The 27,203-nt window shown below is 35.8% G+C and overlaps 1 protein-coding gene across 1 annotated transcript in view; it reads right to left on the bottom strand.

The window, feature by feature from the left end:
* MMRN1 (multimerin 1) overlaps positions 1-15,156 on the bottom strand; it is a 64,012-nt gene extending 48,856 nt beyond the window's left edge. The window contains exon 1 of the mRNA XM_004389013.2: positions 14,567-15,156. Coding sequence (XP_004389070.1) covers positions 14,567-15,156 — 590 coding nt within the window. The remainder of the gene's footprint in view (positions 1-14,566) is intronic.
* Between the last annotated feature and the right edge of the window lie 12,047 nt (positions 15,157-27,203).

The following is a 27,203-nucleotide window of genomic DNA, read 5'->3' as shown; positions in this document are numbered from 1 at the left end:
GGGTTGTTAACCAATGTCATAAAACAGCATGTGTGTTACTGTTACATGAGAAAATATCTGTTATGTAAGCCTTCACCTGAAGTACAATAAAATATAAAAAAAAAAAAAAGAAAATGAAGGTCCTGGAAAGCTTTACTCCATCCATGGCATTAAGGTCTACTCTACTTTGAAGAGTCGGCGCTTCCCCAGTCATATTCCAACCTGAGGGGCTTATCTTCTGGCACTATCCATAATTTATGTTCATAATTTATGATATAAATTACTTATTTATTTTTAAAGGTAGACAGGGGGAATATATAGACCCTGTTTAGGGAAAGGAGAAGGATTAGCCTCATTAGGTGTTTTATCATAAAAGAGTCCATAACCAACTATAGAAATCCCTTAATAACTGTAGATTGACTTAATGATTGAATTAAACCATGACTTTGTTCCCCTTGCTTTTCTACTTCTATCATTTTTGTCCTATTGTGAATATATACATATAAGAATGGAGACTTTTTCTGTTTCGTTTGTATTATTTTTAACTAGTTTTTTTTTTGGAGGGGGGAAGAGGCTAGAGGTGATTTGCAAAATATAGTGTTAATGAAAATGTTTTAATGACCGTAAAATCCAATCACTACAAGTCCAAATCACTATGAGACGCATGTCTCTAAATCAGTAGACTGTAAGAAATATATTCTGTTTAAAAATAAAAATACGACAAAATAAAATAATGCAGAAAACGACCTAAATGTTAACATCCCAAAGAAAAAATACATTTCTACCCAGAGGAGAGGCGTTAAAGGTAATAAACATCCGTTCTGGAATATTTAGGCTTCTTAGGACCAAATGTTCTTCTACAAATAAGGCTGACTCAGTCATTCATCCAACAAAATAGATAAATGGAGCACCGTACAGCTTATCCTTTAAGGTTTTATTGAATGAGACTTTTACAAATTCATGTTCCGTAACGAGATAAACAGATACTTTGGCATATTTTTTTGAAGCCTGGTGATACTTGAGGCAAAAATAATGTGAAACAAGGAACTGGAAAAAGCAAGAAATTGAAAATAAAATAAGAAACATTTAAATTTAAGAGAACCACAATAAAGTGATGTTTAAAAATAACTAGATTCCTCATGCAAATCCACTGATGATCGTAATTACTGAGAACGACTAACTTCACCAGAAGCACAATTAAATTGTCTGTCACATGAACATTTGCTGAATGGCAATAGAGGTGAAGTGTGAGGCAAGAGAAAGAAAAATAACACATATATACTCTCTATGTACTCTGGGTTTTGAAAAAAAAAAAAAAACTATACTCTCTGTGAGACGAAATGTCAATGTTACCTACGGAAACCTTTTAAAATTCCAAGTAGTAAAGCAATCTCATGACTAAAATAGTTGAATAGGCAAAGAAGCAGATCAGCAGATTGCTCACAGCCCAGCAATCTTTGATCCAGTGTAAATTGGAAGACCTATCCACAGCAAAAGAGCCCCTGGTGTGGCTCATAATTAGGTTTCTGCTACCGATGAAATAAGCTCATTAAGGGATGTTAAAAATGTAAATATAATTTTAAAACCAAATTATCCAAAAATGTAGGCTTAAGAATAGAAAATTAACCATGGCAAAACGGTGACAGGCAGTTTACAGGCAAATGCAATGATCCCTGACAAGCATTTTGCTTAAACCTCGAAATCCTTTCTACCTTTCCAGACTGATTATGGTAGATGGAGAATAGTTACTTTGAAGTGTTTAGCTTTCCATGGGGTCGTAACCCTCTATCCAGCTGACTCCATTTGGGATTCTCTTTAAGGTTAATAACTCTGTTGCTTTTGTGCAGCAACATGTACTATAAAAAGCTTGTATTGATTCTTTGGATTTTTCCAAGTTGATAGGTAAAAGGCTTGTTCTAAGGAAAGGTAGGTATCTTTGGTTATTTACTAACAAAGACCTAGCTGGCAGAATATTAAAAAAAAAAAAACGGAAAATGATTTCTATTTTGACTGATAAAAACTTGAAGTCTTCTAACAGTAAACTAATAGAAGACACCGTAAATAAACAATCTACAGTAACTTTGATTGAAACATTTTAGAATCCCAAGCCTTCGGAGATCTGAGGAAAATCTTAATTAAAAAAAAAATCTCTCTTTTGGTCATTTGCCATTGAAGTGAACCCTGACCAGATCATTGCCCATCATATCCATTCTTATTCTGAGCTGAGAATGAACGGAAGCAACAAAGATGCCTTTAAGTAATGACCCATAGAGTATTTGCCTTAAGAAAGAAAGGGCAACCATCTAGGAATGAACATTCTTTGGTTACACTAGTCCTTAAAACTCAAATTAAAAAACTGTTTGTCATTCAATTTCTGAAAGTTTACATGTTAAAAATCTCATATTGATAAACTGTAGCTTGATTTGAGACAACAGCATAAAATACCAAGTCCTAAGGATCTTTTCTAGAAGTCAATGTAAAGCAACAAAATCCCCTTCACAAAGCAAGTCAATGATATTTTAGCTTTCACTAGATGATTTTGTTAAGGAGAGACGTTATAGGTTGAAGTAGCTCTATGACTTTGTTTCCTGTCATCGCCTTATTGAGATGAATTTCCAGATTAAAAGAGTAAAATGAAACCAGACAGACATGGCTGCTTCTGTAAATTAACACTCCCCTGAAAATAGAGGACTATCTGGTGACCCTCCCACCAACATCCTGCACCTCACCTAACACCCACCTATGCATCCATGACTCAAGAAAGTGTAAAATCTCAAATAATCATTTCTTTACCTTGTACCTAAAGATGACTACAAATGACAAAGTGACAAAAATACATTCATGTATTAATGGATTTATAAATGCCTCAGGGAAAGGGTTAATCTCTGGTGGAATTTAATTTAGAGAGAAAAACATTAATTAATTCTCCATAAGAAAATAATTAATTCATATTGTCACTAATTTATATCATGTAGAACCCTATTTTCTTAATTATAAGACCACTATTGCATGGAAATATATCCTAACCAAACCTACCTGAGCTAAATTTGACAATTACTATCAGCAACATGATGAAATTACAGGGTAGTGCATCGTCATACCCTCAGCCCCAGGAGTCCATAGCAATTAAATCCCCATCAAATTACATACTGGTAAGTGGAATAAACATATCCTAAACATATAAACTGTAGTCATGTATTTTTAATGACAAGTGTATACTACTTTTGTAAATACAACAACCTGCTAGTATCTTTCTCAACTCATCACAAGTCTGACATATGTGATCAATTCCTTCTCTTTGTTGCACAAACTTGTAAAAGTAGTTTAAAAGGAAAACAAAGTTTTAAAGTCAAGATTATATCCAAAATATCTATTTTATTGGTGTCAATAATTAGGGAGGAAAATATTCAAATAAAACCTCGTTTGGAAAAACATTTAAATCAAATGGAACAAAAGGAGGCTTTATTTGAATATTTTTACTCAATGCTTTTATTTGGTTACTGACCCCTTAAGCCTCTAAGAATAAAGATGTGCCGTAAGTAAAAAGACTACAGATATTTAGATGCCACTACCATTTAGGATAATTATTTTCCCTAGCAAAGTCCTAATCTGTTGTTGGTAGGTGCTGTCCAGTCAGTTCCTACTTATAGCAGCCCCTTGTACAACAGAATGAAATACTGCCGGGTCCTGCCCCATGCCCGCAATTGTTGCTATGTTTGAGCCCATTGTTGCAGCCACTGTGTCAATTCACTGGTTAAGGGGCTTCTTCTTTTTTTGCGGATCTGCTGCTTTACCAAGCATGATGTCCTTCTCCAGGGAGTGATCCCTCCTGATAATGTGTTCAATGTATGTGAAATTAAGTCTTGTTCTCCTTGCTTCTAAGGAGCATTCCAGCTATACTTCTTCCAAGACAGGTTTGTTCGTTCTAATCTGAGAACATCATTAAAATGTTATGGAAAACCATAAACAAAAATTTTGCATCCCTTTAGCCAAATCAGAGAGAGCTGGAGAAGAAAAAGAGGAGGAAATAAATATAGAAAAAAATGAAAAGATAGGAGAAACAGAAAAGGAGAAAGAAGGAAAGGGAAGTGACAGGTTTCTCTCAAATCAAAGAAACACATACTTTTTCTGGTGCTTTAAGTTAGATCTAGAAGATCATTTCTAATGATGAAGGATGCCTGCTGGACAAGATTTCCATTCTCTTTTTTACTCCACATGCGGGGGCAAATGAAGAAGGGAGTGTATTTTTATGCCTAGACTCTGTTATGTTCTACTGCTGAATTAACAGGACAATACCTGCATTAGCAAAGCAAAACAATAAAGAAAAAAGTTCCCTGAAAAAGGAGGAAGCGTGTGTGACTATGGAAGATAGAACCAGGATGCCTGCATTTAGATCTTGGCTCTGCAACTTACTAGCTATTACCTTGTCTGTTAAATATGGCTTTGTTGTCTGAACAATAAGGAAAAGGATATTAACTAACTCATAGAATTATTGTGATAGAAAGCGTGTTAATATAAGTAAACCATTCAGCACTTGGCTGTGTGCTGTTGCTGCTGCTGATAATGATTAAATTATTTGGAGAATTAAGTGTGATGTTTTATGAAAGGGAGATAGATGATAGACAGACAGGCAGATAGATAGATGATAGATATAATTCGCCCTCATTTTCTATTTTTTTTTTGGTCTCAAATAAAAATCAACCGGTAGCTCCTTTCTCACTTCTTTAATGAACTTTAATGATAAATTCATCTTAACCATAATTACTTACATGTTTCAGGTGCATAATAATTTCCAGAAAACCATTGCAGAAGACTATCATCATGCTCAATTCAGATGGTGAAGCTTAGCTCTCAGGTGAACTATATTCAAAACATCTCTATAATCTAAAGAAGGCATGAGCAAAAATACTTTCAAAGTGTTAATGGAATTTTATTTTATTAGAATCTTAATTTTTTAATCAAACTGAAAAAATTGTCAAACTATTAATTTGGAAGACTAGAGTTTGCATGCAGTCCACCAGTCATAAATAAGAAAGTACTGCAAGGAAAGTACACACAGTATGAGAGATGAAATAATAGAAATGGGAAACTCAGCTTAGATTTAGTAGAAAGATTTCTTCCATGTAAACCATACTTAAGTAAAGTGCTAGAATTTTTATATTTAGTTTTGGCTAATATTCAAAAAGATAACTGCATCTCGTTACTAATTTCCTTAAGAAATAGACTATTTTCAAAGAAAAAGTAATTTATGTGGGTAATTTATTTTTAGCGTAGGTACCTCTATACAGGAGTCCATGAGTGATGCAAACAGTTAACGCACACCTGCTGCTAACCAAAAGGTTGATGATTCATGTCCATCCAGAGGTGCCTTGGAAGAAAAGCCTAGAGATCTACTTCCAAAAAGTCAGCCACTGAAAACCCCAGTTCTACTTTAACACCTATGGGGTCGCCATAAGTTGAAATTGATGGCACATGGCTACAGCCTTTTATTTTCAAAATTCTATATAGAATTCAAACTTGGATAGAAGTATTAGTTCCATAAATGGATCATGTAAATAAATTAATATTTGAAACACATTTTTGAAAAACAATCATGCAAAGCTCAGATTATGGGGGAATTTCTGATGCTTTAAGTAGATATCTCTTTTTATGTATCACGTTTTGCAATTAAAGTCTTTTGTTAGAGTGCAGAGTATGGTGAATATAACTGCATTTTTAATGATAGATAACTGCACAGTGCCTCAGAGCCACCAATTATTGTGTATATACAAAATTCTCAGGGTAAATTCTTAGAAGAATAAACTGAATGTGTCCCTCCACCCCAGGATAGACATGAAATTTGCTTTTGGGATCCAAACTATTTTCCAATTTTGAAAGCCAAAGATAATACTTTTTAAGTGGTACCTTTAAATAAATACATATAGCATATATAGCTTTCATAAATACCCATTCTCAAAGCCAATCATTTAAACAATCTTCTTTCATAAATTTGTTTTATTTTACCTAATTTTTTTTAATTATGTTTTTTTCCCCCACTGTGCTTTCAGCACATTCAGGGACACTGTAAATTGTTTCTATTCCAGTAGATGTCAGGCTTTCCCAGTGTGAAGACAGAAAGCATCCTGAAAGGCAGGCTGGCAGATCCTGTGATACTTAATTTTTTGTTTAATTCAATATTTCTGTGAACTGATTCTTTCAGCATTTCCCACTAAATAATAATGTCTTTAAATTATCTTTTAATGTTCATGAAAAATGTGGGAAATACAAAAATCTCTCCTTTGATTACCAGAAATACATAAATGCTTATTAAATTCGAGAATGTAAAATACAAGGTTGTTGTTTTTAGGTGCCCTCAAGTCAGTTCCAACTCATAGCGACCCTATGTACAACAGACCAAAACACTACCCAGGCCTGAGCCATCCTCAGAATCATTGCTATGTTTGAGACCATTGTTGCAGCCACTGTGTCAGTCCATCTAGTTGATGGTTTTCCTCTTTTTCTCTGACCCTCTACTTTACTAAGCATCATGTCCTTCCTGATAGGGAAGGGTCCCTCCTGATAAGATGTCCAAAATATATGAGACGAGGTATTGTCATTCTCCCTTCTAAGAATTATGGCTGTACCTCCTCCAAGACGGATGTGTTTGTTCTTCTGGTAGTCCATAGTATATTCAATATTCTTTGCTAACATCATAGTTCAAACGCATCAATTCTTCTTTGGTCTTCTTATTCACTGTCCAGCTTTCAGATGCATATGAGGTGAATGAAAATATCATGGCTTGGGTCAGGTGCACCTTAGGCCTCAAAGTGACATGTTTGCTTTTTAAAACTTTAAGGAGGTCTTTTGCAGCAGATTTGCCCAATGCAATACATTGTTTGATTTTTTGACTGCTGTTTCCATGGGCATTGATTGTGGATCCAGGTAAAATGAAATCTTTGACAACTTCAATATTTTCTCTGTTTATCATGATGTTGCTTATTGGTTCAGTTGTGAGGATTTTTATTTTCTTTATATTGAGGTGTAATCCATACTGAAGGCTGTAGACTTTCATATGCATTGGTAAGTATTTTAAGTCCTCTTCACTTTCAGCAAGCAAGGTTGTGTCACCTGCATATCACAGGTTGTTAAAGAGTCTTTCTCCACTCCTGATGCCATGTTCTTCTTCATATAGTCCAGCTTATCGGATTACTTGCTCATCATACAGATTGAATAATACAGAGTCCCCAAGGAGCGCTTGGCAGATTTGAACTGCAGACCCTTTGGTTAGCAGCCGTAACACTTAACAACTACGCCACCAGGGTTTCCTTAAACCACACAGTATCCCCTTATTCTGTTCCAATGACTGCCTCTTGGTCTATGTACAGGTTCCTCATGAACACAGTTAAGTGTTCTGGAATTCCCATCTTTGCAATATTATCCATAGTTTGTTACGATCCACATAGTCGAATGCCTCTGCATGGTCAATGAAACATAGGTGAACATCTTTCTGGTATTCTCTGCTTTTAACCATTGTCTTAGTTATCTAGTGCTGCTATAACAGAAATACCACAAGTGGATGGCTTTAACAAAGAGAAGTGTATTCTCTCACAGTCCAGTGGGCTCCAAGTCCAAAATCAGGGCGTCAGCTCCAGGGGATCACTTTCTCTGTTGGCTCTGGAGGAAGGTCCCTGTCATCAATCTTCCCTTGATCTGGTAGCTTCTCTGCACAGGAACCTCAGGTGCAAAGGACACACTCTGCTCCTGGCACTGCTTTCTTGGTGGTATGAGGTTTCCATGTGTCTCTGCTTGCTTCTCTCTTTTATATCTCAAAAGAGATTGGTTTAAGACACTATCTAATCTTGTAGACCTCATCAGTATAACTGCCGCTAATCCATCTTATTACATCATAGTGATAGAGTTTATAACACATAAGGAAATCACATCAGATTACAAAATGGTACACAATCATACAATACTGGGAATCATGACCCAGCCAAGTTGACAGATATTTTGGGGGGACACAGTTCAATCTATGACAGCCACGATCCATCTGACATCATCAATGATATCCCTCATTCCACATTATCCTCTGAATCTGGCTTGAATGTCTGACAGTTGTCTGTTGATGTACTACTGCAACTGTTTTTGAGTTATCTTCAGCAAAATTTTACTTGCATGTGACATTAATGATATTGTTCCATACTTTCTGGATTCTGTTGGATCACCTTTCTTTGGAATGGGCACAAATATGGATCTTTTCCAGTCGTTGGCCAGGTAGCTGCCTTCCAAATTTCTTGGCATAGACCAGTGAGCACTTCTAGCATTGCATCCATTTGTTGAAAAATCTCAATTGGTATTCCCTCAATTCCTGGAGGCTTGTTTTTTGCCAAAGCTTGGACTTCCTCCTTCAGTATCATCTATTCTTTATCATATGCTACCTCTTAAACCGTTGAACATCGACCAAGTCTTCTGGTAAGGTGTCTCTGTGTATTTCGTCCATCTTCTTTTGATGCTTCAAGCGCTGATCAATATTTTTCCCATAGAATCCATCAATATTGCAACCCAAGGCTTGAATCTTTTCTTCAGTTCTTTCAGCTTGAAAAATGCTAAGTGTGTTCTTCCCTTTTGGTTATTAAACTCCTGATCTTTGCACATTTCATTATAATTGTTTGTTTTGTGTTTTAGAGCCACCCTTTGAAATCTTCTGTTCGGCTGTTTTACTTCATCATTTCTTCCTTTTACTTCAGCTACTGTACTTTCAAGAGCAAGTTTCAGAATCTCTTCTGACACCCATTTTGGTCTTTTCTTTCTAAAGACCATTTTTTTTCTTCATGTATGATGTGCTTGATGTCATCCCACAACTTGTCTGGTCTTTGGTCATTAGTGCTCAATGAGTAAAATCCATATTTTCTATCTCCTTTTATCTCACCTTCCTTAATACTTCAATGCACTTAGGCCAGAGCACGGCCCTCACTTAAATCCTTATCATCCCCATGTCACTAAAAATAGTGGATTTTTTCAGTCCTCATTGTATTATCTTTTTTAGCAGTGTTCAACACTATTGACCTCTTGTCTCCCTCTTGGAATATGTTCTTCCTTTTCTCTATATGACACCACATGTTTCTAATTTCCTTCCTAACTTCTTTGGCCACCTCACTTCAGGCTCTCTGATAGTATATCCTCCACTATTAGCCCATTAAATATTATAGTTTCTCAAATCATGATTCATTGTACAATATTATCCACATCCATAACTTTGCATATTTCTATATACCAATGCTCCCAAAGTCTGCTGTTTTGATCTCCATTCTGAGATTCAAATCCCTCCAATAGTCAGTCATCCCACAGAGATTTATTGAGGTCTCTCTATGTACCTTGAACTGTTCTAGGCAGTAAACAGAACAGTAAATAAGACAGACAAGGTTCCTGTTTTCAGGGAACATATATTCTGTTGTGGAAGACATAAAATGCATAACTGTCTAAATAAATTGAAATAAATTGAAATACAAGCTATAAAGAAAAAAATAAGAGTGAAGGAGTAGGAATGGTAGGTGAGAGGATGAACAACTTTATGTTGGGGGCTCAGAGGAGGTGTCTTCCAGGAGGTGACATCAAAGCTGAAGTTGCAATGGGAGAAGAAGCCCTTCATTCTAAATGCTGAAGGAAAAGCATTCCAGGAAGAACAAAGAGGAAGCTTCCTTGATATACATATTAACTTGATATATTCAGTAACCAGAAAGAAAGCCGGTGTTGACAGAAAAAATAGAGTGGAGTGAGCGTAGACAGTGACGAAAGATCAGATCACATAGGTAGGCAGGGTCATGTCAAGCAAGACCTTTGGGGCCACAGGGAAAATTTAGAATTTTGTTCTAAACGTGATGGAAAGCCACTGAGTCATTTTAAACAGGTAAGTGAAATACTGTATTTCCTTATTTTAATACGCACATCTCTAATTCAAGGATATACTTTGAAATCAATGGTATCTTTCAGTCACTGTGGGTCACAGTAGTTATTGTCATTTCCTTAAAATACCTTAACCAGCTGATTTCATTTATATTCACCTTTTTATTATGAAAAGAGTGATGTATGATTTTTAAAAAAATCTATCCAAGTCTGAAAGAGGTAAATAAATCTAATAATTCCAAGTGATAAGAAAGCATGATATCATACTTCAGTTGGTCATGACTTTTCTTTCTTATTAGTACCTAAAGGAGCATGTCAGTTAAAACGGATAATGTATTGCATCAACGAAATGCATTAATCTGATTTAAATGTTTAAAAGATCTTTCACTTGCTTGGACATGTATTATAAGAGGCAAGACTGGAAGTACGTGGATCAGTCAGGAGACTAAGGGTGGGTAATGGTGAGTAGGAGTAAGATGGTGATAATGAAGGGGGATAACAATGAACATATGGGTCAGCACCAGGCAACATTTTGTTCTATTATACATAAGATCACTATGAATTGGAGCTGACTTGATGGCAACCAATAACAACAAGTGAAGGTGGAGAGAAACTGAGGGATTTGTGATGTATTGGAGGGGGTACCAAGAGGATTTGTTGATAGATTAGATAAAGACTTGGAAGGGGAGAAAAATGTCAAGGATATATAGCCAAAGCTTCCAGTTTATGGAACTAGCCATTCAGTGAGAGGGTGAAGGCTGAGGTATATCTGTGCAAACCCATTGCCACTGAGTAGATTCCGACTCATAACAACAAGGACGGAGTAGAACTGCCCCGTAGGGTTTCCAAGTAAATCCTTATGGAAGCAGACTGCCACATCTTTCTCCCACAGAGCAGCTCACGGGTTCTAATCGCTGACTTTTTAATTTGTAGCTGAGCACTTTAACCACTGCACCACGAAGTCTCCTTTTACGTGTGTGCCAAAAACCCCAACACCAAACCCGTTGCCATCAAGTTGATTCCGACTTATAGAAACCCTATAGGACAGAGTAGAACTGCCCCATAGAGTTTCCAAGGAGCACCTGGTGGATCCAAACTGCCGACCTTTTGATTAGCAGACATAGCTCTTAACCACTACGACACCAGGGTTTCCTTATGGGTGTGCAGGGGTTGGAAATTGTGGGAGAAGTTAAATAGGCAGTTGGATATATAGCATATACCTCATTTTGTCTATTACCCTCTCAGGGAAGATTTACTGCCCACAAGCTAGGCTATTCAGCCTGTTATACAATCTCATAAGCTTCCTTCAGAATACTTTTCACCATTTGATTCAACATCAGTATTTGTGACTCAGTTTTTCCTCCCTGCATCTGTCTCATTGGCCTATAGGTTCCATAAGAGCAGAATATATATGAGTTTTTGTTCACCATTTTACTCTCAGCACAAGCACAATGCTAGGGATGTATTAGGTGCTCAACAATTACCTGTTCAACACATAAACACACTAATCCTAATTTATTCTTTTCATTTCAAAGGGCTTGGTCACTGACCAGCAATTAGTCAGCCAGACAGGAAACCACAGCTCTGTTGCAGCCAGGAGATCCTTAAACACTAAGAGAAAATACAAGATGAGAGAAAAAAATATTCCCGAAAAATTCTGTAGAAAAGAACCAGTAGTAAACATAAGTATTCCTTTTACTAAGAATTATCATAAAATTCCCAAGAACAGAAGAAAAAAAAAAAGAAGATGGATTTACCCAGATCAATAGTTTGTTTGTTTGTCTTTTTTAGAAAAGAGGACTAAGGCTATTTCTTTTGGAAAGATTCTTCTTTATAGTCACATTTTGACCCTCAAATCTTACATTGTTTCCATTAAATATTTATTGTGGACCCACTATAAGCCAGAGACTTTGCTAGAACTTAAAATATGTCTTTATATGCAAAGAGATCACAAGTTAACTGTAATTACAATACACTGTTATAGGTGCAAGGAGCCCTGGTAGCACAGTGGATAAGGCGCTGGACTGCTAACCGTAAGGTTGGTGGTTTGAAACCACCAGTGGCTCCACAGGAGAAAGGTGGGGCAGTCTGCTTCAGTGTTGGTTTACAGCCTTGGAAACCCTATGGGGTCACTAAGAGTCAGAATCGACTCAACAGCTGTGGTTTTGGTCGCAGGTGCAGTGATAAAAGAATTCAAAGAGAGTAAAGGAGCAGCTGGAGCCCTGGTGGTGCAGTGGTTAAGAGCTACAGCTGCTAACCAAAAAAGGTTAGCAGTTCCAGTCCAGCAGATGATCCCTGGAAACCCTATGAGACAGTTCTACTCTGTCCTATGGGGTCACTATGAGTCAGAATTGACTCAAAGGCAATGAGTTTGTCTTTTGGTTTTACAGGACCAGCTAGAAGGGCCACCTAACAGCCTGCAAAGGCTTTCTGGATGTACTATTATTAGGTGTAGAGGGAGTGAAAAAAACAAAAAACAGTTGTCACTGAGTCAGTTCCAACTCATGGTGACCCCAAGCATGTCAGGGTAGAACTGTGCTCCATAGGGTTTTCAATGGCTGATTTTTCATAAGTAGATGACCACACCTTTCTTCTGAGATGTCTCTGGGTGGACTTGAACCACCACCATTTGGGTTAGCAGCCAAAAGCTTTAATCATTTGCACCACACAGGGACATAGCGGGAGTAGTTGATGGGAAAAGAGGATCATGCTAGCTGGAGGGATAAACAGAGAACAAAGGTAGGTTCAACAAACAGCATACTGTGAACCAAAGAGCTACTAATTTTAATGGGCAGGAAGTGGCAGAAGATAAGACTGGAAAGGTTGGCGGGAGCTAGGCCAAAGATGGTGTTGTATGACTAGATAAGAAGTCTGGACTTTATCCTGCAGGTGACAAATAGCCTTTGAAGGCTCATAAACAGGGGAGTGAACTGGTCACTCATTTCCCACCTGGAAAAACAGACTGTACATGTTGAAGGTGTATAGTGGAGGGGTTGAGAGCTATGGCTCTGATTCCGTCCAGCCTGGGTTGAATCTTTGCCTGAGAGTTATTAGATAAATGACCTTGGGTAAATTATTTAACCTCTCCGTAACTAACAGCAGTATCTTCCCCGTGTTGTTATGGCATTGTTTAAGTAAGTGACTGTATATGTAAAGCACTTGAACAGTACTGGGAACAAATGTCATGTAAGTGTTTGTTATTATTATTTGCTAATCAGAGGAAAATATGAAAGACATCTTTTGACCTTATCATGCTTTCTTTGCATTAGCACTAAGCTCATAAGAGAAGGTCCTAGATTTCTCTAACACCATCACAAATATCTTTCTGGTATCTTTTTTTCATGACCTAATGAGTAAAAAAGTTTGGACTTAATGGAAAGGATTACCAAAAGAAAACCTCAGGGTCTCCAGAACCTCAGGCTGTAGAATCTCCAAGTGTAGTAAGTACTTTTCTATAGAAAAAATTTAAGATTTTCATTTGGAATCCCATGGAATAAGCTTCTGATCAGTAAATTATAACTTTAATAGCTTATTTCCTCCTAACAAATTATGAATTCTTGGAACTCTGGCTGAATGACATATTCATGTTTATTTTTCATAGGACATATCCCTTAAAGGCATGAATTATTATTATTTTTTAAATTCTGTCTTCCCAGAAACATATCACAATGCTAGGCATATAATAGGCAATTTAGAAACAATTATCAAATAAATAACTGTTCCTAAACTTCAAAAGTGAGGTCTTTGGATAAATACAACTAGCATTTATTTTAGCAACTAATATCAAAGTATTAATTACTTGTTGTAATTAAAAAACAAGTATATCCCACTTTCTGTATGCTATATAAAATTTAAGTGATATTTTGATTTGAATTGCCCCCCCTTATTTTTTTATTATATCACCTATTTTATTAAAATCTTGATGACAGCATCTCTGAAAACTTCATAGTTGTATCCTATGAGTGCCTAAGAGTTCTATGCAAGCAGTAAAATAAAAAATAAATTGAATTACAGACTCTAATAAAATATGAATAGAAATAAAACATGTGATTTAGAAATGACTTTCAATAAATGGCATGTGTTATTATTACTTAATAGACAACATTCTCTGTCCAAAAACACAAAAGAAATCAACATGTGTCTGTTAATACAACTGTTATAGACTAAATCTGTTGTTGTATGCCATAGAGTTGATTCTGACTCATAGCAACCCTATGGGACAGAGTAGAACTGCCTCATAGGATTTCCTATGCTGTAATCTTCTTGGGAGCAGATCACCAGGTCTTTTCTCCTGCAGAGTCTCTGGTAGATTTGAACCTCTGACCTTTCAGTTAGGAGCTGAGTGCTTAACCATTGTGCCACCAGAGATCATTAGACTAAATCTACCCATCCCAAACTGAACATTCTGTAATCTGTAGCATTTGTAAATTTACAGTACATTGCGATTGTTCTTAATTCCGCCGAGTGAAAGTTTTTAGTTAAAATCAGATTCATATATATATATATAGTTGTAGAACCTTTGAACTACAGTGAAAAATAGTTTTAGATAATGAAGCATATATAAATAAGAATTAATTGACTTAACTGATCCATATCATCTTGTAAAGGAAGTCATTTTCTGGGAGTGAGATAGCTTAACTGTTAGCTTGCAATCTTATAGACCTTATACTCAGAGAGAAAGAAAGAAAAAAAGAATGATTCTTACTTTCCTCTAGTTGTTTCAAAACTTGGTTTTTGATAGTCGGTCCTTTGGCTTCCATTGCTGTCACCTCTGCTGAGATCCGTCTCCCGTGGGGATCGATTTCCCATACCTCCAACTGAATTTAGGGAGCTCTCTTGTTGATTTGACTTTCTGGCAAAACTCTGAAGAAATTTCAGCGTAGAGTTGGAGAGCACCACTGATTCTTCCCCAGGACTAAATCTGATGTTAGGTTGAGTTGGGAGGGCAAGAGTTTGTGACTTTAGCACTCTTTCTTCTGCCTTCTCTGTGGATGCGGGAGTTTGGTTTCTCTCAAGCTTGGGAGGTGCACTTGCCTCTGAGGCAAACCGTGTTGATTTTAGAAGACTTTCTTCAGAGGTTCTTGCCTCAGGAGTTGTGGCTGTCTCAGCTGACAGGATCTCAGTGGCTGACAGCATTTGAAGACTTTGTGTTTTATTTAGAGGAACCAAAACAGAGGTCACATTCTTCTGGGCAGGTTCATTCTTAGGGGTAGTCCAAGCATACGTAGTGCTGCTAACTCCAAGGCCCCCACTCCATAAACTAGAAAGTAGGACAAATAGACTTGCTCTCTTCATTTCAGTTGTTTGTAGCAAGAAGTTCATGTGAATTTGGGCAACAATGTCCTCTCTAGCCTCTTCGATAGCTGCTTCCACACTGAGTCTGCTAGGACAGAGCTTTGCCAACTTGATATGTGTAGAGGAAACAGGTTTCTGTGTTCTGTAGTGGACTGAGGAAGTTTGATTTCCTTTTTCTGTAGGTTTTTTGTGACCTCTGACCTCTGGTAGGTTGGATCTATGGAAATGGTGAAGGATCTCTGCTGAAGCTAAGGTTAATGGGAAAACACAGGCAATTGTTATCAGGAAAAACCATGAGAAAAACATCAAGTAACTTTCCTACATACACTCATGTTTCATGTGTCACTGATTTCGAAGAGAAACTTTATGTTGATGATCCGGAGTATGGAATTTTGTTTAGATGGGCTGAATCAAGGAATTTAACATTCTGTTCTTCTGCTCAAGGAAATTGTGAAAAATTGTGAACATTTCTTGTGACTTTTTTTTTCCATTGTGCCTCATCCAGAGAGCCACATTTTATACACACACACACAAACTCATAAGAACTTATTTACAATGTATCTGCCCTTTCACATATCACAGACTGAATGATGAAAAACAAATATATGTATATAAGTATACTTCAGCTATAGCATTACTGGAAATTAATTTCAATGCTCATAAGTAATAACAAATAAATAAAAGCATAGATCAATTAATTACATAGGTATATCCAGAACTCTATTTCAATTTTGCTCTCAGAACTTCTACCAGAGTTACCAACTAACTAATGAAATAAATAATCAGAATTTTGCTTTGTCTATTTTCCAATTCTTCTAGTGGTTGAGGTAATAAGTATTTTACCACTAAAGAGTGGATGAAGAAAAAGTGCAGTCATGTGTAAATAAAGTAAAATGGGATCGTCAATAATTCTTTTGTACTTTTACTGTATTACAAAAGTATACTAGTTGTAGATAATAGAGAACGAAATTGATAAATCACTTTTCTATGGTTGTTCTCCTAGTAGAAATGCTTCATGGGATTTATGATTTCATTTCTCCAGGAAATCTGATCCACAGACTAAAATTTTTTTTTTTTTTATCTGTGAAATTCCATGGAAGACTCCTTGGCCATATATGATACTTAAGTTATAATAGTTTGTTCATTTGCTTGTTCATTAATTAATTAATTCATCCATTCAGTAATTACCCAAACTGCTAGACTATGCAATGCACTCTGTTAAGTGGTTGAAATATAAAGGAAAGCAAAAATATTCTCGGCTCTCAATTTGCTTATGATCTACTATATGGTATTTGAAGGCTGAATCCATGTGCAATTAATCTTCCCGTCAACTTCTGTGCCAGGTGCTAGGCTTTTGCTACATATTCAGTTGTGGAATGTTTTCCAGAATTGGAAAATTGGAAACCTGGTCCCTGTTTGGTTATATAATGTTGTAAATATGTGCTACTTGTTCCTAATGCTGGATACAGGACACTAGGATTTGAAACAAGGCCTAACTAATTTTTTCCTAAACTACTAACTACTTAGTCCTAATCCTTTTCTTCCCCTAAATCTTTGCTATTTATTTCTACAAGCATATTGTTGACATATTAGAGAGTATATTGTATAGCTTTAGTTAAACTAACACACACATTAATCAACAGCAACCACAATTGACTTTGACGTGAAGTTCAAAGCGTCTATTTCTCTGATATCCCAGAGAACAATCCCACAAATTCTGCATTAGTAAAAGAGCAAAAAGATGCAGACACAGGCAACCCAAGCAGCAATTACTTACTAACTAGAGTAATGAAACAGCCTTATTTCCCAAGACAAACATTTTTTTCAGTACTAAGAAAATGACATTAGAGCTTCATCATCTGGGCAAGACAGAAGCAATGAGCTTTGGCCAAGAGTAGAAGAGTGATGCAGTAAAATCTAAGTAAACTTTGTTTCTATTTAGTGTACAATTTTAAATCCATTTCCTTAGACTTAGTAGAAGTAGAAGACTGTCCTGGACATTTAAGAAACAACCAGAATAAAGGCAAAATCAGATTTTTTTTTTCCTCTATGCTTTGAAAGAGTACCTTGGTCCTGTTCCTAAAAAGTAAACTTCAGTGGTAAAGAGTCACACATTGGATCTACAACTGACAGCAAATAGCTGGCAAATGGTAATAAAAACTGAACTGAGCTAAGCAATTCATTTCACCTCTAGAAAGGTATTGATTAATAATGACTTTTAGTCACCACCATCCTAGCTTACAAATGACCTTGTGATCAAAAGGCTAAAGGCTCTGTATCTCATTATCAATCCACTAAGCCATTTTGTGCTGTAACTCCTCAGAGAATTCCCACCTCATCTGATGGTTTTAGGTGTATAGATCAGTCCTTAATCGGAGACATGAAATACCTGTACTCCAGAAACCATCAGAGGCCTAATCTCAAACTCTGCTTCTTGAGACTCATTAATACTCATCAAATCACAATTAAGAAAAACAATATTCCTGGGAAGACTGCCTGTAGGATACTCAGTCCATTCATTCTTCTAGATACTCTTTTTATTATCCTTGGATTAAAATATACCTTCAGAGTTTTATATACTCAGACGTTATCATTCTAACTAAACCTCCATTGCCCATTAGATTGTTGATATTAAATTATGTTTTACCATATTGTCATGTATTCACCTGGAATGATTTTATTAAAAAAAAAAAGAATCTCATGTAATTATGTGTTATTACAAGGTTTTTACATAATTTTTCACTATCATAAACATAGGATCGAATATGCACTGCAGAATGGGTTATTTCTAGGTGATGAGATAATGGGTTCATTTTATTTTTCTTTTTCCCCTTATAATCAATATAAATTAATTTATAATCACAAGGTAAAATAAAAAAATGTTTATTAAGTTAAAAAGAAATACAAATAAGTGTTAAAAACGAATCTTTGATTAAGGAGTTCATTATTTGTAGATTTTGCAATGTATTTGCTATTTTTATGGCTGCAGGAGTCATTATTCTTTGTAAAGTGTTTGGAGGAATGGAATAACTCCTACAAGGTTAATAGGAAATCTTTACAACTTCTTTCTTTTTTCGCATGAGAAATTTTTATTTTCTTTAAATAATTTAAAACTGTTAAAAATAAGCTTTCATATAGCCCTCCTCTTGTCAGTTAACTCTATCAAAAAATAATTGAAGCAAACAAAATTTTAAGATTTTTTTCAATTTTATTTTGTTTGAAAAATATTTTAAAAACTTTAACTTAGGTGTAGACAAAAGGAGTTAAAGCAGAAGAACTAAGGAAAGGAGAGGAAACTATTTTACACTTTGCTTTGGGTGTATACAATTTTCAAAATTCATTGAACTGAACACTTCAGATCTGTGCATCTTATTGTATGTAAATTATGCATTAATGTTTTTAAATGAAAAGAAAAAAGTTTTAATATGATTGGAAATCAATAATATTTGCCTCTTCCTAGCATATGGTTGATCTTTTTTAAATCAAGTATACAATCTTTCCTTTAACAAATACAAACCAAAACTAAACCCGTTGCTGTTGAGTTGATTCCAACTCATAGCGACTCTGTAGGACAGAGTAGATCTGCCCTATAGGGTTTCCAAATATCCTTCTGGGAAGCAGAGATGATTTACAGGGCAAAAGTCAATTTAAATTAAATTGATATTTACCAAAAATCTCAGATTCCTAAAACATGAAATAGAGGGGAAAAACAGAGTAGGACTAAGGACACTTTACTAGTAACAGGAGTAAAATCCAGGTCTTCCTACACCTAACATGGTCTTCAAAGATGTTTTCTTAAAATCACCTGACCACAGTTAGATTTAGAGTTTAGAAGATTTGTTCTAATTTTATTAAAGAGGGAAAATGTTAAGAAACGTTTCTAACCACATATATATTTACATATTTACTGTTAAACCAAGATAATGTTGATAAAAATATTTCAATATCAGCAATATGGATTTATAAAGAACTAAAACATAATAATAAGTAGTTGAGTAGCAATCTAACAATTCCTTTTCTTTTTAACCCTGACAAAATCCACTTAAAGTAGAAAGATTGATAGTAACACTCTCTCATCTTACAGGAATTTAATTTAAGAAGTATGGTAATTCTATTGAAAAGTTATTGTAACACATTAACCCCAACAAAATAGTAAAGTACATAATCTGTATGACAGAGTTACTTTTCTTAAGTAGCAGAAAGGTGGTTCATATAGTAACCTAATATCCCAGCTGCTGACAAACTCTCACTAGTAATACATTTTAGGAAATGACCACATGCTGTAAACAAGTGTTATAATCAGAACAAAAATGCAAATATAGCTTACAAAGCACGTTACAGTCATCTGAAGTATTCTCTGGAAGAAGTATTCCGTGGAATAAGTATTCTATGCATAACTTATTATACGCAACAGTTTCATCAGTTGTATTATTACTGTTCAGTTCTCAAATGCTGAATTACAAGTTAAAAGGTAGCCCTGCACAAGTGGATCCAGTATACAACTTGCAACAACATTATCAATGGATCGATGAATGTGTACAGTATTTAACTGGGCAAAAAAAGAAATGAATCGATGCTAGATGAGCCATTGCTAGAGTTGTGGTAATAGTACTAACTAGAATAAGGTATCTTCCATTCACCTTTGACAAATACAAAACACCTTCAGGTCTGGCAACTTTTGACAAGCACAAAATGCCTTTAGTTAGTATTCCTGGTTTATTCTTTCAGTTTAAAAAAAAAAGACATATCATTCATACACACACATTGGCATTCAAACAAAATGACAACATTTGCTTTTATAGCTAGAAGAAATCATTTTAGCAAAACAAGTACATCAGACTACAGTTCTTAACTTTTGGAGATTTTATGTGTCATGATTAGAAAACAGCCACATCCCCTTGGAATCCTTTAATACGTTAGAATATGCAACTTCTAAATGTGTAGGGTCACTATGAGTCAGAATCAACTCCACGGTAATGGGTTTGGTTTTTTTAAATTTAAGAAAGGTGTTGCAAATGTGTTTGCTTTGATTTTATAAGTGAAATTCCAGGTTTGAAGGACAAATTTGCCAGATGATAATTTAAACTTTATAGACGTGATTTAGGAAATAATACTGGGGTTATTATTTCCTCTCCTTGAGCAGAGAGAATGTGACCCAGCTGGAGCTGGAGCTGGGCTCACAAGGATTCACAAGGACGCATCAACTGGGCCCTGAGGTATAAAGACAATAGCTAAGATAATCTTGGAAAATATCTTTAGGGAAACTTTCACATAAAGCCAATCAAACAGAACACAAAAGACTTTCCACTCTTATCTTTTTCTATTAGCATTTAGTGAATAGAAATTTGTTGGACCAATGAAGACCCTCCTGACTCTCATTACTGAAACCAGTACCAATGATTGTTAAGAAAGATAATTCAAAATGTAGGATCACAATTTCTAGCCAATCTGTGAAAAGGTGAAGCTTTCAATGGTTTTGCCCATTTGTAATGTTAATAATACTGATGGCTCTGTAACTGTTCCTTGGACTCGGGCAGACACGGCTGTGGCAGCATGCTTGTCCGTTTTCCCATTCTTGCCTATTCTGTAATATTCTTTGGACTTGGGCAGACATGGCTGTAGCAACATGCTTGTCCATTCTCCCACTTGTATCTGTTTTGTGATATTTCCTTGGATTCGGGCAGACATTCTAGCTCTGGCAGCATGCTTGTCCGCTTCCCACTTCTGCCCTTTGGAATATATGCTGAATAAAATTTCTTTTTGCTTTACTAAAATTTATGATGTTTTTCCCCTACAACAGATGCTAGCATACACTCCAATAAAATTAAGACGTTGCCTCCATTAGCAGTTTGCTGTTTAGCTGACTGTATAAAAATCCGTGTATCACACGGGTTAAATTAAACAAACAGTAAAAGGAACATTATCCACGCAAAACATTCCTAACAATATAGGCAAAAAGATGCCCTGGATTTGCACTGAAGCAATGCCAACAACAAATGCCGTTCTTGTTCATGTGTTAGTGCTTCTGCTCCCTATTCCCAACAGATAATAATACTCTCTTTCCTGAGTTGGCTTACCCAAACGTGCTTTTTCTTACCTGGTCTTACATTTTCATGGACCTTTCCTTCCAAATCGTTTAATTATTATTGTTTTTAGAATCATAAGTCAGTGCGGTATAAAAAGAAGATATCATAACAAATAATGTGAGATTTGAACCACAGATTTTTTTTTAACATCCTGCTTTGTCTTATGCTGCTGATATGACCTTAGAAACATTCTTTGACCTTGTCAAGCTTGCATTGTCTCCTCTGTATTCTTCTTCCAGTGATTACATGTGTCAGTGTGCAACTGATTTATACAATGTGAAGTAACATATTGGTAAAACTTGGAATATTATTATATCAAGAAATCATAGTTATGTGTGATCAGTCCTCTGCTCAATTTTCAGTATATTTTCTCTCATCTTGTCATGCAAAGGCCTTGGCCCACCTATCCTTGAATTTCTCTGATCTTCCAAGCAGGCTTATTTTTACCCTAAGCACAAGAAAGCCTTCTGTGTGGCTCATCTATCTTACAAATTCCCTTTGGATTTATATGTTTTCTGAATTTTCTCTGTTTATGCCAACAGAGGGCAGATTAACACTACTTTGTGTTCTTCTGGTAACAATAGTAATTGTTTTGCCCTGGTAAAGTATCAATCATGGTTATTAAGTAGCATATAAATAGTATTACCTTATTTATTTTTTTAATAACCCTGTCACATAGCAACTATTATAATTCTCATTTTACCAAGAATTCAAGTAACTGCCCAAGGTATGACAACTGAGAAGTGACAGACAGGCATTTGAACCCAGGTCCTTTATTTTTCTAGGGCTTAAACTAACCTCTTTCCTCCAAGTTAACATGATCCCACATATTAATTTAGATTTATAGTAATTTTATTGGCATGTAGAAGTAAACTCCTGCTACGTTAGAAAACTGATAGAAACAGCAAACACAGATTTTTTGATCTTTAAAGAAAGAAAGCAGTCATATTTGAAAATGCACAAACTGCCCTCCTCTGTGGCCTATATCCAGAGCAATTAGAATATCTATATAAAATTAAAACAGCAACATATCACATCTGAAAGATTAGCAGTTGAACAGTACAAAGTTTGTTGATTAAATAGTTGATTTATTCTATCAACTAAAGGAATAGCTAAATAATTGACGATGCCATAAGCTGTAATAACATACTAACAGCTTTCTACATAAATGCCTTTCTTCAAGCTATTTTCTTATGTCTTGTTAAATTCTGCCAGAATTTCTCTGCACACACTCCTACTGGTTCATGGGAAGTGCCACACATTTAAAAGAAAATCAGAAAAAATCACTGTATGTTACACAAAGTGCTAACACTATTAGTACTCAGTGGAGACCTATAATCTCCTTAAAAGTAACAATAGCAAACCTCTATTTTTTTAAAATAATTTTTAAGCAGATTGTCGATTTTTTAAATATCATCATGGCCCTTACCTTAATATTCTTTGCCTGTGGGTACAAACTAGATGCTAACATGTGGAAGCTTCTGTCTGCCTTTCCGTAGGCTGCCTCCAAATATTGGCGTCTTTTCAGAAGTAGAGAAAGCGGAGCCTCACAGGGGGAAAAAAAGCACTCTTACAATGGCCCTGCTATTATTCTCTTAGTGAATGCCTAGCAACAGAAGCCCAGAGACTTAGAAACTAAGATGCCTGAGGGCACTGACCTCCAGCCTGCCTCTTGTCCTTTCAGAGCCCTGTAGGATCCTATAGCTTTTACTAAAAAGTGTGATCAACTCTGAAAGTTTAGCCATAACTGTGATTAAAGTGTTCAGAATACATATGGCTTAAGGAATTTTCTCAAAAATCTTGGCATTATACTTTCTTAATTAATAATGTTTAAGACTTTATTGAAAATAGGAAATATGTAAATCTTATAATTAAGAGTTAGAAATTTAATTCTATCTAGTTTAGGAATAAGAAAAAAAAGTGGAAACTGGGGTAATCTCTAACTTTTTGATTAACACCATTACTCCAGCCTGGGTTGCGTGCCTCCGAGTGTTTCATAGTCAGCCACACCTCACGGATAAAATCTACTCCAATTCTTTGCTAAAGCATTCTATAGTTTCTTATCCAACCCCTGTAAGTGGATGGAAAATGAGTTATTGCCTGTGTGTGTTACAGGCAGAATTCCTAGAGCACAGAGAAACTTCATGATCTTCTCTGTTCAGCTGAGCTTCTACACTTGGCTTCTTCCTCTGTTGCAACATTTTTCAGATTTCTTCTAATGAATAAATAAATCCTCTCCTGCAAGCTGATTGTGGGAAGGGACCTGTGCTCTAATCATCTTTTTGATACCACAGGTCTAATCTTGCACATGATAGATGATTAATAAATATGCATTGACTTGATCTGACTGCTTCTGTAACTCACAGTAGTGGAAACTGTAACATAAGTTTGAGTTCTTCCCTGCTTATATTTTGTTCCATTCAAAGATTTCTCTCTCTCTCTCTCACTTTCTCTCTGATCATCTGAGACTCCCCAGTTAAGCCTATTGTTCATTGTTGAAAAACCATCTTCAGGTTGTTCTTTGTTGAAAAACAACCTCCAGATTTTAACACATTCAGATTCTCTGCATGAAACACTTTTGAAAGAAGTTTAGATTCACATTGGTTGAAGTGCCATTGTACCTAAATTTCAGAGTTTTTTACACTCTGCTTTTGAGAGACAAAAGAGAAAGAGAGAGAGTCTGTTTAGGGGGGAGAAGATAGAACACAGTGTTTTTTAAATTTTTTATTTATTTTATTTATTTTTTTCATTGAAGTAGGCATCGATTAGCATCCGTGCTTTTACGAAATGGGTAGAACTATAATATACTATCATAAATCTCCCACATGAAATATTCCAAATTTCTATCACATCACAGAATTCTATGAAAATATGTTGAAGCCATGACCAGCATTCGATTCAGCCCTCCTCTATTTACCATGAGCAAATTCTACTTAGAGTGAGGAGGAAGCTGCTTTGTTTTTTTTTTGCATTCCCACTCTCAAGGGTACAGTGCAGCGTGAGTCAAGGAAAGTGTTATAAATGAATTGTTCTTTAATTACTCAGACATTTACTTCTTTCTTCTGGGAATGTTCTTTCTCAACTTACTCACCTTTCTAGATTCCATGCATCCAATCCATTTCCCACCCTTATAGAAGACTTAACTAATGATTCTAGCAAACAGTTATTTTTTCTGCCCTAAACTCTACGGCACACATTGTCTACACCACCCATTTACTTGGTGCTTTGCATTATTATCTTATTATTGCATATTTCCTTTCTTCCTAACTCTACCTGGAAGTTGTTTGATGTGTAGAATCATGCCTCATACTCATACTTGTTCATGTCCCCTATAGCACTTAACACATTCCCTGAATATATCTAATGGGGCAAAGTAAAAGCCTCTGGGTATTATTTTATTATTAACGTAGGAAGATCACTTTTCCTTTCTCTTCTTCTAGCTTATGTCTTCTCCGGATCTTATTTTGTAAGTACTGTGATATTTTAGCATCAAACTTCTCTATTCTGAACCTAAAATATCTATGGTGACATTTTTCATTTTATAGCCTTTTAGTATGTAAGAAAAACAAAAACAAAAACTTTTTATTGTGGAAGATAAGGTGAAGTAGCTCTTTCAAGTAAATTGTTCAACACTTTAAAATTATTTTTAAGTAAAGAGTTTTGATAAAATTTAGTACATTACTATCAACATACTTACCATCTGATTAGTGTTTTAGTGAGCCATCTGTAATGGTAACTAAAAAATAGTAAACATTTAAAAGTTGGCAAAATCATATACACCTTTTCCTCATTTATCAAATCTCATTATCTGACATTTCAGATTTATGACTATAATAAGAAATCTACTATCCAACCATTTTATTTATGCATTAATGACATACATCTGACAGAAACAAATGCCAAGGTGAGAGACAAGAGTAACACTGGCTTTGGTGGGTAAGATTATGTGTCAACTTGACTGTGCTGTGATTCTGTAATGATGTAACTTGGCAGTTACGTAATGATGTTGTCATCCTCCATTTTATGATCTGATGTGGTAATCTTCCATTTTCATATAACGCCCATTTTGCATAACGACTTGGTTTTTGGAACCTAACCATGCCAATAAGTGAGGAGAAGGTATGTTGTTATTTTTAAAGGATTACTGTATAAATGCAAATAAGATAACAAAAAAAATCCTCTCTAGACTCCATGCTTTCAGTCATAACCCTAATTCTCTGCTCTTTACAGAAAACCAGCGGACTATAATCCATGTATCCACTTCCTTATGCCCTAGTCTGTCTACAACACCTCCCCCAAAGTCAGGTTTTCATTCCTTCCTGCTCTACCAAAACAGTTATCCTCAAGATATTCTTGACCTGGCTCCATACTGACCTCCATCTTGTCAATTTTCAGACCTCATCTTATTCCAGTTATCAGTAGCATATGACATGGTTGGTAAATCCATCCTTCTAGAGACACTTCCTTCACTTGGAATGTGGGAAAACAGGCTGTTCTGTTGTTTCCCTCATCTCATTGGCCACTGTTTCTCAGTCATTTTTTCTTGCTCCTCCTACTCTCCACAGCCTCTAAAATTAGGATGTCCCATAGCTTATACATGGCACTCTTCTATTCTCTGTTACCTCTTAATATGTATGGGTTCATCTCACTGCATCTGAAGATTTTAAATACCATCTGAATTCAGTTGACTCCAAAATTTATATCTCTAACCCAATATTCTCCCCTGCATTCCTCATAGCCATATCTAATCATCTGTTTGAAATCTCCACGTAGGTATCTAATGGGCAAGTTTTAAAACTGAGCTTTTTTTTTTTTTAACCCTTTGTGTAAAAAAAATCCCTGCTCCTCCCAGACTTCTCACTCCTCCCAATGACCACACTTTGCCTAATTGCATTCTCTCACAATACTATCCACTACACAAACAAAAGTAACACCTCTACTTTCAAAATATACTCAGAATCTAAGTTATTCCTGTAACTGTCACTATTTCCACTTTAGTCTAAGCCACCATCATCTCTCTCCTACACTGTAGTGGTGGCTTTCTAACTGTTCTCACTTCTTTCACTGTGGCTTCCATGCAATCAGTACCCTGTACAGCAGCCAGAGTGGTCTTTTTGAAATGTGAATCATGTTATAAAACTGCAAAGCATCCAATGCTTCCTATTACACTCAATATAAAACCCAAATTCTTTGTCATAGTCTTCAAGGCTCCTCAGGACTCTCTGGCTGACCTCACTGCCTATAACTTTCTACCTAGCTTAATCCGCTTAGCATATCAATGTTCTTCCTGCTCCCAAAACACACCAAGCTAATTCCCAACTTACGACTTTTGTATTTACTTTCCCCATTGGCCTCATATCTGTGTGCTTTTCTTCCTCATATATATATATATGTTTCTTCTTAAATGTCACCTTTGCCAATTGCCCTTTTATGATCAAAGTATCTACATTTATCCCTGTGTATAATTTATATTGTTAGTTGAAAACAATACAATTCACTATGGGCAGTTTAAGAAGAAAGACATTTATTACAGGATATTAAGTAACACACAGAAGTTTCATTAGGATTAGAGAGCTAGACTCAAGAGATATGCAGTTAAGAGCAATGTCCAGTCACACTGAAGGTCTAAGTTAGTAAAAATACTAGTGCAGATCCTTCTTCATTTCAATGTCACAACTCATACCAATGATGCTGGGGACTCGCTGGACATACCAATATTGTTGAGGAATAAACATCAGAAACTTGGCCAGTACTGCTTCTGAAAACATGAACACCTCCTTCACACCTATCAAGAAACTCAATGTCCTGAACAAAACGAATGTCTTCATGATGTTCAATTCCAAGTTGAAATGTTACGTTAGTGTTATCAGTTTGTTAGCACTCCGGCTATTACAGGCATCCTAGATTTAAGGGAGCTGGGAAAGTTAGTTTTCTGTCTTATATTTTGGCAAGGTCAAAACT

This window comes from Trichechus manatus, unplaced genomic scaffold (assembly GCF_000243295.1).
Source record: "Trichechus manatus latirostris isolate Lorelei unplaced genomic scaffold, TriManLat1.0 scaffold00228, whole genome shotgun sequence".
NCBI classification, from domain to species: domain Eukaryota; kingdom Metazoa; phylum Chordata; class Mammalia; order Sirenia; family Trichechidae; genus Trichechus; species Trichechus manatus.
Note: the sequence above shows the minus strand (reverse complement) of the source record. Positions and strands in the feature narration are given on the sequence as shown.